Here is a 12880-nt window from a genome sequence, read left to right on the forward strand (position 1 = left end):
AGAATTCAGATTTCAGGGTGTGGAGGTGTGACGAGGAGGGCGTGGGGACGGGGAGCTGGCCCGGCAGAGGAGGGGGCAGAGGGAGGTTGCGGGCGGCTGGGGAGGACTCAGGGTTTGTCCCCGAGGATCGGGACGGACACCACGGAGTGTCTGGGTCTTTCACAAAATTCGACTTCTGTTAGTACTCTCGGGGGTCTGACAGCAGCTGTGCCGGCATCCCGTTTCAGTTTCCCGGCTGCGGGCTGGGGGTGATGGTGGTCCACCCAGGATCCAGGCAGCGCAACCCCGCGTGTGTGCCTCCCGCCGCGGCGAGGTGGGGTTACCTGCCAGTGCTCCCTGCCAAACAGGGTCCCTTTCGGGGCGCCCACGGGACCGAGACTTGGGGACGCCCCGCCTCTGAGTTCCCAAGCCGGGAAACCTGCCCGCCCGGGACCCCTGCCCACCTAGCTCACCTGGCAGCAGCAGGAAGCCGCCCAGCCAGCCCACCATGCTCCGCGCCCAGGCCATGGCCCCGCGCCGCAGCCCCGCAGCCGGCAGCCGCTGGGGCCCTTCCGGGAACCGACGCCGCGCGGCCAGGCCACACCCCTCGGCTCCCTCCGGCCGCAGCCCGCCGGGACCAGAGCTGCGCAGGTGGCCTCAAGCTAAAGGCACTAAGAAGCCAGTCCGGGGTTACAGGGTCGTCCCCGCACCCGCCCTCATCCTCCAGTTCCCTCCCCACTTGAGTTTCTTTCTCTTTTCCCAGGTAGACGGAATCCGAAGCCATCCACCTGTCTCAGCTTCCCTAGTGCTGGGCACTTTCTTTTCTTAGTATCGCTTAGTGTTCTTTGATTTTCCCTACCGAAGCATCACTTCTCCAAAGTCCTGTCCCCCAAACAAAAGGTGAATCAGAGCACCCCTCAGCACAGTTTCGGAATGCTTTAGTGCCCCTCCCCACCCCAAGGAGATGGCGCAAGGCCAAGTTGTTCACTTCTTGGTAACATGTTTCTTACACAAGATTGCTGAGAAAGCTTTAATTTCCTCTTCTTAAACAGACCAGGTGGTGAGGTGGGAAAATCCACAGTAGGCTGGCTGTCTACATGTTGAGGAACGTCTAAGAACACGTCACGTGGGGGGGGGGGGCATCCCAGCAGGCCACCGCAGACTTAGAGAAAGACGGTATAATCTTGATAGGCCAGCAGAACCACAAATATGCTAAAGAAATACATTCCAGGTTGAGACACATTCTATAGAGAAATGACTCAAAAGACCACAGGCTGGTATGAAAAAGTATTTTTTTGTATTACCTCTGACAATCTTCAAACATACAAAATTAAAAAAAAATAAGTGTTTTCCAGCAATCATGCAAAGCTTCAAAGAAAAGCTGGGCAGCGAATGAGTCTGGGTAAGAAGACGTACTCAGAGTGCAGAGAAATGGTTTGTGTATAGGATCTCTCTCCTGTGAGATTATATTAGGTCTTCTTTTGAATCGCTTTAGAAGAAGTCACATGAGTTACATCAGAAGCCTTTGAGATTGGACCCATGTAGTTTTCCCTTTCTGAATAGAAGGAAGATGTGAGAAACTAGTTTTTGGGGTGAGGAGCAAGATGGGAGGGCCCCATCCTGGATGCCTCTGAGGTTCAGCACCTCCAAGGGTCTTTATCCCCTTCTTTCCAGCATTGGTCCCAGGACTCTGGGACGGTGGAGATGACTTGACCCAGTCCCTTGACTTCATAAAGAAACGGGCTGGGCGGTTTAATCCCAGCACCCAGGAGGCAGAGGCAGGCGGATCTCTGTGAGTTCGAGGCCAACCTGGTCTACAAGAGCTAGTTCTAGGACAGGAACCAGAAAAAGCTACGGAGAAACCCTGTCTCGAAAATTAAAAAAAGAAAAAGAAAAAAAAAAAGAAACGGAAGCTCAAAGAGGTGAAGCAAAACTACCAGGGGGGCTGGCAGGGTGCTCGCCTAGCCTGCATGCCGCCCTGGGTTGAACCTTATGACAGTGCATTCCTGTAACCACAGCGCTGGGCGAGGTGCAGGCAGGAAGATCAAAAGATCATCCTATATGAGAGACCTTGTCCAAATAAAACAAAATAAAATAAAAACCATACAGGAACCCCAAAGTCATCCACTGGCTCCCCCTCCATGGCATTTAGAACTTCGATCATTGCGACTGTTGCTCCCAGCGACTGTCATCCAAATCTATACAGAGTACTTTAAAAACTGCAAAGTGCGCCCCTAACACTGGTATCCCCTGTTTGTTCTGAAGGCCTTAAAATGCTCGCTTTTGTTCTTAGACACAAAAACCTTAAAATACGGTGGGCACTGAAATTTGCCCCTCACCCTCCGCTTGGCCAGATGGCTTTCTCTGGGAGTCAACTGCAGGATCCTGAAAGTCATCACGTGGCTTTCCCCACCCCACTTTACCGTGGAGGGCTTTATGGGTGGACGTGAATGACCGTCTCAGAGTGGACGAAACAGGCCATGGCATCTGAGAAGGGTCAGACCTCGCTGGCTTCCTTTGCGTATATTCCCCCTTTCTCCTCACTGACGGCGTGCCCTTCCTCCTTCGCTTTTGCCTGCTTTCAGGAGGCCGGCTAAACACTTCTTGACCCGTTTTTCTTTCCTTTCCTCTTCCCCAGTTTAATCATTTCCTAGAAATGACACAGGAATGGGAGGCCTTGGCTGCCTCTGAAAGTTGCACTGAACACTGTTCCCCGGGAAACCTAACACAGCCCCTCCATAGCATCGCTGAACAGGGCGTGGGCGGGTCATGCTCATGACCCATGTAAACAATATGAACCCCCAAACTGGGAATATGCACAGAGAAGGCCATCAGCAAGAACCACAAGGGTCTCCAGTTCCCTTGTCCCTCCCTCGCGGACACAGGGATCAAGGCAGGCCTTCAAGAGAACCCTGTAGGTGTTCAGATCGAGCCAACCAGCCGCTTCTGAAGTTATCTCATGATATAGCCATCCCCTAGGTCAGCATCAGAATCTGAGCTGTCAGTTCTTTCAGAAGACTCATCTTCGGTCCACAGAACCTGGGAAGAGATGCCGGGTTGGGGCAGCTGTGTGCTATCGCCACCGGCCATCAGAAGACCTGACTCTGTCCTGTGGGGAGCCTCGTCTAGGTGCCCTGTATCTTCTGCAAGAGATAGGACCTCGGAGGCTTCCTCAGGGTCTTCGTGGAGAGCTCTCAAAAACACAGAGTTTAAGTTCACATTGAAGACAACTTTGTCCCCCGGCCCATTCACGGAGCTGCTGTCATCGCCGGGGAAAGAGTCCTGGATCCCCCTCTCTTTCTTCTCATAGGGGCTGCTCGGGTCTTCTGAGGGCCTGAGATCTGACCCCACCTCAGCCTCTGTGGGGAGTTCTGCCATAGCACCAGCTCTGGCTCCAGCTTCCTCGTATTCCTCGGCAGCAGAGTCCTCTTCAAGCTGGGCCTCCTGAGGGTTGGCTGAGGAGTCAGAGGCCGGGTGCGGAAGCCTGCCCATCAGTCCGTGCGTGGTGTAACCCGTGGCGCTGGCTTTGGGCACCTCCTCCTCATCGCTGTCGCTTTCATCTCCATAAGCGTAGTTCCACACTTTCTTCTTTTTGTTTGTAGGAATGATCTCCAGCTTGTCCACTGCTTCGGATGGAGGTGCTTCAGGGAAGATCCAGTATAAAATGTTATGGAGATTCTAGAAGCGGGGAGGGCACGGGGGAGGGAGAGAGGAGAGAGAAAGGCCTTCACTCGTATTAGCTCTTCAACAGATAAAGCTTAGCATTGGCTGTGAAGGGATGTGGATGTGGGCATATAATAACAGAAGCTGACGGTCATGCCGCACTTGCTAGTTGCTGGGCCCCACTCCTGTGTTTCCAAACCCACATGAAATGTCACAGCGTTTGGGTGTCTCCTCTGCACTCCTTCCTGTACACTTTCAACCACCTCGAGATTGCTTACAGAACTCAGTACGACACCACTGCTGTGTGAATGAAGAGAACATTGCTGAGGGAACACTGCCAAGAACGAGTCTGGTTAGAAGCCCTGTGTGTGCTTGGGTGAAGCCTGGGGATGCTTCATTCTCTAAGTCCCTTTGCCTCACACGGGGATTGACCTCAGGGCTCTTTGCATGCTAAGCATACCCCGTGCTACCGGACACCCAGCCTCTAGACTTTCACACAATTAACTGTGTGTGGTATGGGGTAGAGAGGGATCCCATAGAGTTCCTCTAGAACAGCTAACACCGTCAGCAGCCATGGTTCCCCCAGCAGATTGCACAGCTGACTGTCACACAGCAGGCTTCTGTGTTAGGACCCGTGTTTCTGAGCTTCTCCTCTGATAGGCTTTCGTTTCTCTTTTCAGTAAGACTGGATCCTTTCCTGTGTGATGGCTATGCATGCTGCTTAATTTATTTCTTAAATTAAAAAAAAATGCTGCCCCTGTAATTCTATGGATTGTAGGGCTATCGATAATGATACTCCATTCCTGGTTTAATCTTAGTGAGCACTGGTGCTTTGGCAGGTGGCAAGAGAGAGAATTCTGGGAGAGTTGGCTTTTTTTTTTCTTTTCTTGATCTGGGCGTAAGTTACACGGTTGTTTGGGTTGTGCAAGATTCAGTGGGCTTTACACAATGGTTTGTGTACTCTTTTTTTCTCTGAGGTTGGAAACAGCTTCACCCTTATCTTCTAATTAAACACCCAATTTAAGCATGCAATGACCTTGCCAAACATTTTGATTTTTTTCTTTGAGACTGTCTCCCTGTGTGCTCTTGCTGGCCCTGTATTCACTACGTAGGACAGATTACTGACATAAAAATTTAGCTCCAGAGTAATATAAACTTTTGAACCTAATATTCTTATTCGTAAATTATTATTGTCTGCCCTACTCGTCATACTAAGCCCCATGGGTGGGGCTTTTGTTTGCCTTGCTCTGCCCCATGGGCGGGGTTTTGGTTTGCCTTGTCCCACCCCATGGGCGGGGCTTTTGTTCACTTTGTCCCGCCCCATGGGCGGGGCTTTCATTTGCCCTGTTCCACATACCAACACTTGGAATACATTGTAATCAGTAGTAAGTAAACAAGGATTTATCAAATTCAAAACAGAAAGCATTTAAAATTTTTACTAGAATGTTCAGACCCTGATTTTGATTCCCCCTAAACTGAACTTTCTGGTAAATATGGATTACAAACACACTAGGCCTAGAGGGTCATAGTTTCCTTTTTCTGGTGGATTTGCTTAAATAGAGAGCAATAATTTTTAACAGAGAAACAGAAAACAGACCCAAGCTGCCACTAGAAGAAAGTGACTAAAATGCTCAGTTCTGGAGGGGCAGTGGCTGCCGGGAGAATAGAATCAGGCAGATGAGCTACACCAGGGGAAAACGAGGTATTTCTATTGAAATGTCACAAAGGCGATGTGAAAGGGACAATCTGATAGAAGAAAGGACAAGTGGTCGGGGATGGCAGCTGAGTGAAAACGCAGGACGTTTAGAAAGAGGAGACCAACACTCAGAGCCTGCCGGACCCAAGCTCCAAGCAGAAGCAGACGAGAGCTAAGCAAACGGCTGTCTTGACCAACGGGAGCAGCAGGCGAGAACAAGTGTGAGCAGCCACCAAGTACAGGACAGCGAACAGAGCACGACAAACCAGCTCGTCATGACATTTTATACGATAAATCTATTGTGTGTGTGGTCCCTTCAAGTAATCTAAAATGAAAAGGTGACCCACATAAAAATTTCCATTGTACTATTCCTAACTGGAGAGAGGAAAAAGAGAAGAAAGTCAACCCAAATGCCCTACAGCTGGGAAAAAACAATGCCTTGATAATAATGTAATTCCATGATCATTAAATATAATAGGTGGGGGCTGAGAGAGCCTGTTCAGCAACATGCCTGTAACGACTCTTACTGAATTCAGTAACTGTTACGTGAGGCTGGAGTTTGGATCCCAGCATGGGAGGGGAGGGATAGAGACGGAACCGTGAAGCTCATTGTCAGCCGGCCTAGCTGAACGGATGGCCTCCAGGTTCAGTGAGAGACCTAAAAAGATAAGGGGGAAACGGTACCCCACCCTTAAGGTTTAGGGACATTGCAGAAGAGGGGCAGAAAGGGCTGTAGGGGTCAGAGACCGAGGAGTCTCCTCGCAATGGCAGAAGCATGACTGCCTAAACAGGAGCTGAACAAGGGCGACATCAATAGACATGCAAAGTAGGCTGAGGTCCAGGAAAGCCCAGGAGGACTCGACCTCACACAAAGAGCTAAAGGCAGCTAAGGACAGCTGGGAGTTGGAGCTGGAGAAATAGTCTTCCCCAGGGGAGGGCACATTGGTTATTCAGTACCAAATGGTCTGCCCTGAAAATACACATAAAAATAATATTATTCAGACTGAGCAGGTCGTACTTATGTATTCAGGAACACACACATATATGTATATACACACACAAATATGTGTGTGTGTGTAATAGCAATGCATATGTATATAATACTAATTGATGAGAAAAAGAGCCATGAATTTGAGAGGGAGCAAGGGGGAGTATATGGGAAGGTTTGGTGGGAGGGAGGAAGAGGGGGAAATGATTTAGCTATAATCTCAAAAAAACATAAAATTATAAAAGTTTGCAAAAAGCAACCATTAGCTTGTTTTGGAAAAGTTGTGCGGTTGAATAGAAAAATCAATTAAATTTAATAAACAGAAAGAATGTTTTATACATGTTAAAAAAACAACAAAAAAAATTAAGTGGAAAAGGCGGGGAAGACGGCTTGGCAGGTGAAAGCCCTTGAAATCAGGACGTCAAGACTGGCCACCGGAGCCCCATCCGGGACCTGAGAGCGGAAAGAGAGCTGACCCCTCCTTACATTGTCCTCTGACTTCATAAGAATGCCATGGAATGTGCCCCCCCCCCCCCCCCCGCCAGCACAAATAAATAAATAAATGTTAATTTAGTTATTTTGTTTCTTTTTAAGAGAGAAGACCATGAGGTTGGGTGGGTAGGATCTGGGAGGAGTTGGGACCCAGGAAAGAACATGAAAAAAGATACTGTATGGAATTCTCAAAGACTGAATTAGAAATATTTAAACAAAAATAAGCTGGGGAGCCACTGAGAAAGACACCATGAACAAGTACGTATTGGGGGGAGGAGAGATGGAGGAGAGAAGAGAGAGAGAGGGAAAAGGAGAGGGGGGAGGGGAGAGAGAGAGATGAATATAGGTAGAAAATACAGAAAGTAGAAAAGGCTCAAATACATTTGACACTTGCAGGAATGACAAAGGATCTAGCATGACCAAGATGACTGATGTTTTTAGAAGATGAGATTTTTTTTCTGCAAACACATTACATCTATAATAAAATTATTAAATTAAATAATAAATAAAGATAAAAAACTACATACCAAAGCATTGGGGAAACTATTTTTTAAGCATATACAACCAATCCGTTTCAGAAATATGATGAAGCTTATGGCGCTCATCGTTATGAAACACACAGCAATTATTCCTACTGTGGTAGATTCTGACAATCCTGTTGATGAAAAGATACATGACTTTATTCAGGAGAAATTGAACGCATGGTCACAGGTGGGGTATACTCACATTAGTTTGGTGTCAGAAGTTAATGCGGAGGAAGCAAAAGTTTGAAAAAATTATATTGCTAAATACCAAAGAAAGGAAGCTAATATAAATGCATTATTTGAAACCAAATATATTTAGGTTTTCAAAATCAATAGTTTTATGCTAGACAAATGCAATAGAGTAGCTAGCTGTCTGAGCTTCTTGAAATTTCAACGATCAAAACTGGAATCTACTTTCTCTGTCACATCAGATCTCAATTGCCTGTGGGCACTCAGCCCTCGTGGTGGCCCAGCTAGAGGATGGAACGCCAGCCTGGAAAACTAATTAGGGTGTTCTGAGGCTTGGCCTTGGCCACAGCAGGAACCCAAACCCGGCCAGTGCTTTGCCTGCAAAGACCTTTCCTAGTCTCTTCTCAAGCTTCCTCTTGGAAGATTTCTACCTCTGCGTTGAGAGCAGCTGCTTCCCCTAAGGACAACTGGACCAAGGTGCAGTGAGTCACCACAGGTGACATTCTCTTAGATTTCCAGAAAGGATCTATATTAGTATGAACCCTGTATCAGAGCTTCAAGGAAAAACAGGCAGAAGAGGTATAAGGGACTGAAAATGGATCACATACTTCAAGTCTTTGAAAAGGTGAATTAATGAATGGCTAGCTCAGTGAAGACCCCGGGCATTGGGAGTTAACCCTGACTTCCAAATGCAGACCCATGAAGAGGGTGGATGGTGAAGGATCCTCAGGCCTGGCCTCAGAGGCACGGTATGAGGATTTCGACTCACAGATGATTCACGGACCTACCCAACTTTCTAAAATGTCTACACTAGAGCAGTGCAGTAAACTCAACCCACAAGCACATTAGGCAGACTGTAGTCAGTAGCAAGCTAGAGCAACGCTTCTCACAGGGCCATGCGGCATCAGTCCTAAGGGTCTTCACAACTTGAAGGTTCTGTGTTTGATTTTAGCTTAATGGTAAGGTAAAATACAATCTCTTGGGTTGTGGCCAATTATGCGTGTATGTTATCATCATAGATTGTTTTCATAAAAGAGGGTTAGAACAGCTCATTTTGGGAAGCAGAGGCCAGATTTATATCTTCAAATCTTGGCCTTGGGATGTGTCTTGTCTTTCTTTTAAAACCTAAAAGGCCTGGGTAGCAAGGATAGTGTTTTATAAATGCCGTTCTCTGTAGTAGACTGATGATGTAGCAGACTGATGTAGCAGGTGATGTAGTGGATGACGTAGCAGACTGATGTAGCAGGTGACGTAGCAATGATGTAATGGATGATGTAGTGGATGATGTAGCAGATGATGTAGCAATGATGTAATGGATGATGTAGTGGATGATGTAGCAGATGATGCAGTGGATGATGTAGAGGATGATGTAGTGGATGATGTAGCAGATGGATGATGTAACGGATGATGTAGTAGACTGATGATGTAGCAGATGGATGATGTAGAGGATGATGTAGCGGTTGATGTAGCAGGTGATGCAGTGGATGATGTAGCAGATAATGTAGTGGTTGATGTAGCAGGTGATGTAGTGGATGGATGATGTAGAGGATGATGTACAGGATGATGTAGAGGATGATGCAGCGGTTGATGTAGCAGGTGATGCAGTGGATGATGTAGCAAAGATGTAATGGATGATGTAGAGGATGATGTAGAAGATGATGTAGCGGATGATGTAGAGGATGATGTAGCGGATGATGTAGCAGATGATGTAGCGGATGATATAGAGGATGATGTAGCAGATGATGTAATGGATGATGTAGCGGATGATGTAGCAGATGATGTAGCGGATGATGTAGCGGATGATGTAATGGATGATGTAATGGATGATGTAGCAGATGATGTAGCGGATGATGCAGTAGCTGATGCTTCTTGGAGTTCTTCCCTGCTGGTTTCTCTGAATGAGAACCACTTAGATCATTGCAGAGCCTGTCAGGGAGCCACTTGGATCTCCCACTTTATGGCACACCACTGTCCCTACTACATCCTAAGTCAGATCTGCTCAAGTCCCCCTGGGGTCCTCATCCCTTCTAATGTCTTTTAAAGACTTATACCATCTAGAGTCTCACACCCTCTGACCTAAACCAGGACTGTTCCTCTTTGCTCTCTTCACTCCAAGTCAGCGTGCCTGAGGCCCTTAGTCAGCATCTGCTGGACTCATCACATGGAATCCCCCCTGCTAGGTCTCCTAGATGCATTTGCTTTGTTCCTGTGGTCTAGCCTACAGAAGCAAGGTGGCAAAACCTGGCTCAACTCAGATTGGCATACAATTCCTATGTTAGACTTTCAAATTGAGTTTCGCTGGGATAAAGACCAGGGTGTTTGCGGGATGGCATCAGAGATCTATGCCCAAGTCTTTCTCTGCTTTGCAGAGCTCTCTTTCGTCCTCAGAGCCAGCAGACCAGCGGCTCTCAGTCTCTCACTGTCCCATCTTTGCTTCCGTTGTCACTGTCCTCTGTGCTCCCAGGAGGCCCACATAGGTGGCCCGGGATAATCTATCTCCATTCTGAATTTATCAGGAAGCACCCAGTCTCTTTGGTCACAGGTCTAGGATCAAGATACAGGTGTCTTGAGATACAGATGTCTGTACGTGGCTGTTACTCTGTCTACCACATATCCCCGGGGTCCTCATCCAGGAACCACTCACTTCAGTCGTCTGTGGCGGATGCTGTAGGTGCCCCACCCACATTCCTTACCCATCAGTGAGGCCTGGGTGCTTCGGTGCAAGCTAACAGCCAAGCGTGAGATGCTTCTGAAGGACTTGACCTGACTGAGACAAAGTTGCTCCCACCTGGAGGTCACATCATCCGGGACTATTAATCATCCCAGTGACTGAGGGTGACAGGTTTCTGAGGAGCCCCTGGGATTGGGCTGCTGAGCCAAGGATGCCCATGCCAAGGGTACCCATTAGTTTTATCCTTGCTGGCCCACACTTGCTCCTTCATCCCCCTTCTGGGGTTCGTCCACCCCCACACAAATCACAAGTGAATAGGAATCGAAGGGTGTGTGCACCCGGACAGCCACATTTGAAACAGTGACTGCCCACCCCTCCCCTAGACACTTCCTTGCCGACATTCTTGCCTTATTTCCACCACACCCCCCATGGTTCTTACTGCTACTTTATTTCTCCATTTTAATCTCTTTTGTGTCCTTCTGCTGTGGGAGTCCCACAACACCAGAGATTTCTATTTCTGTCATTGCTGTATTTGTTACATGAATTGAATCCCCTCGGGGTTTGCTAGGAGCCATTTGATGGATTTGGGGATTAACAAGGGGAAGATGCCTCACCATATCTCTGGGCTAACGTCCTCCTCCTGTGGCTCCCACCCTAAGAGTAAGCCCTGGTCTCAGCTGTCCATCACGCTGCATCTGCTGACCGCTGCTTTTGCTCGTTAAGAGCAGCTCAGATGGTAGCTGGACAGAGGGAGGGGTCTTACTATCTGAATCTGTGACTGCTGAGTGCCAGACAAGAAAGAACAAGTATCAGGATAGTTGTAGACGGGAGCTGTCTCAGTTAAAGATGGAAGGGAGGCCGACGACACATTAAATGATGTGTTAACACCAGGTCATGGTGGGATGAATCTACAGCGTGCTATTGTAAGACCAGGCCTTAGCGGGTGGAGCACCGGGTGGGGAGAGAGGACAAGAGGTCAATTTTCAGAAAATGGGCAGCTGCGGGTCAACGACTCTGGGTCACAGTAAACCTTCCTCTGTGGTTTTACTAAATTTGTGTGTGCATGTGTGTGTGTGTGCACACGCCACAGTGTGCATGTGGAGGTTTCAGGACAGCCTTCTGGAGTTCGTCCTTTTCTCCCACTGTGTGGGCTCTGGGATCAGACGTGGCAGCAAGCACCTTTACCCCGAGCCATCTCATCCACCCTGACTTGAATTATTGCTTGTGAGAGTTTTATCTGTATAAAAGATCATGATGTTTCCTGTACCTGTATATATACATATGTTCATATTTTCTCTCTCTCTCTCTCTCTCTCTCTCTCTCTCTCTCTCTCTCTCTCTCTCTCTCTCTCTCTCTTCCTCCCCCCGTCCCCTTTTCCTGGTTCTAGGCACAAGGCTTCTGACCTCATGAAATTCCCTGACCGAGAGCCGCTCTTTTTAACAAGCACTACTTGAGGCCTGCTATGGTGCCCACTGAGAAGGGAGGGGGTGTTAGGAAGGACTTGGGTCATGAGACTTTGCCCTCAGTTGTGGTTAATGCTGTCATTAGGGAAATGGGTGGTCATAAAACAGCTTGCTACTTCCCCTCCATGGCATGTGACATCTACAGATTCAGAAAGGAACCCTTCCCATTTTGCATTTCCCAGCCCACAATCTACTAGGAGAAATAAATATCTCTATCATTCTTTTTAAAGGTTTATTTATTTACTTTATGTATGAGTGCTCTGTCTGCATGGACAACTTTATGCCAGAAGAGGGCATCAGATCCCACTTTAGATGGTAGTGAGCCACTATGTGGGTGCTGGGAATTGAACTCAGTGCACTTAACCTCTGAGCCATCTCGCCAGCCCCCTAAATGTCTTTTCTTTGTGTAAAGTTATCCACTTGGGTTATTTCCTTACAGCAGCAGTAAAGAGACTAAGGTAGTAACCATATTTAAGTCTGTGCTAATGAGGCGACCCCCTGGAGAGCAGGGAGACAGTGTCAGGATGAGGTCTGATTTGTAGAGGAAAGAACTGGTACGACCAGGGAGGTGTATTCCTCCTCCCTTTAGGAGACTAAGTCTAATGCTGCAGCCAACGACTTCGTTAGACCCAGCTCAATCCCTGAATGTGGGATAGTGGACATGCCTGCGTTCTGGGGAGGCTGCCGCCACAGGAGGAGAAGCTGCTGTGTTGACTCTTCTATCTCCTGTGCCGAGAGTCTAACATCTTCACTAGACTCGTGTAGACTAGTCACGCAAGTCCCAGGAGTTCTGGGAGGCATGTCATCAAACTATTGGATCTGAGAGGAATTTTGGGGAGTTCTTGATTTTGTAGCCCAGTTGGACAGGAGTCCAAGTGCCATGAAGACCTTGAACTTGTGGCCTGCATCTGAAGGTAGGACGTCCTGTGACAACAGGTATTTATCCTGCCTGCTGACTGGGTGGTGGGTCAGAAGAGAGCTAGAGAATTGGCTGTCTACTTGGAGTTAAGAGGTCTGGTGCCAGACATGAACAGGCTGACTTGCTTGGGGCCTATGTTAATCGTTTTGTAGAAGTTAGAAGCTACAGACACTGGAACTCAGCTTAAGGTAAGGGTTGGCTTTTGCCTTCAGTATCAATCAGTCTGTGTATCTTCTGGCTTTGAGGAACACTAGACCATGAAGTCACACTGCTACCAGACCACCTAGTGCCAGGCC

The 12880-nt window shown here is 48.0% G+C and overlaps 1 protein-coding gene across 4 annotated transcripts in view; it reads right to left on the reverse strand.

The window, feature by feature from the left end:
• LOC130871178 (interleukin-10 receptor subunit beta-like) overlaps positions 1-12880 on the reverse strand; it is an 86296-nt gene that overhangs the window by 50200 nt on the left and 23216 nt on the right. For 2 of the 4 annotated variants that reach the window (XM_057764485.1, XM_057764483.1), the window contains exon 1: positions 453-681. The exons of 1 other annotated variant lie outside the window; for it this stretch is intronic. In XM_057764485.1, the coding sequence (XP_057620468.1) occupies positions 453-507 (55 nt within the window). In that variant the 5' untranslated portion in view covers positions 508-681. Of the gene's footprint in view, positions 1-452; positions 682-989; positions 1004-12880 lie in introns of those variants that run through there. One more of the 4 variants, XM_057764484.1, reaches the window with a different exon arrangement.

The sequence above is a fragment of the Chionomys nivalis genome, chromosome 3 (genome assembly GCF_950005125.1).
Source record: "Chionomys nivalis chromosome 3, mChiNiv1.1, whole genome shotgun sequence".
In the NCBI taxonomy this organism is placed as follows: domain Eukaryota; kingdom Metazoa; phylum Chordata; class Mammalia; order Rodentia; family Cricetidae; genus Chionomys; species Chionomys nivalis.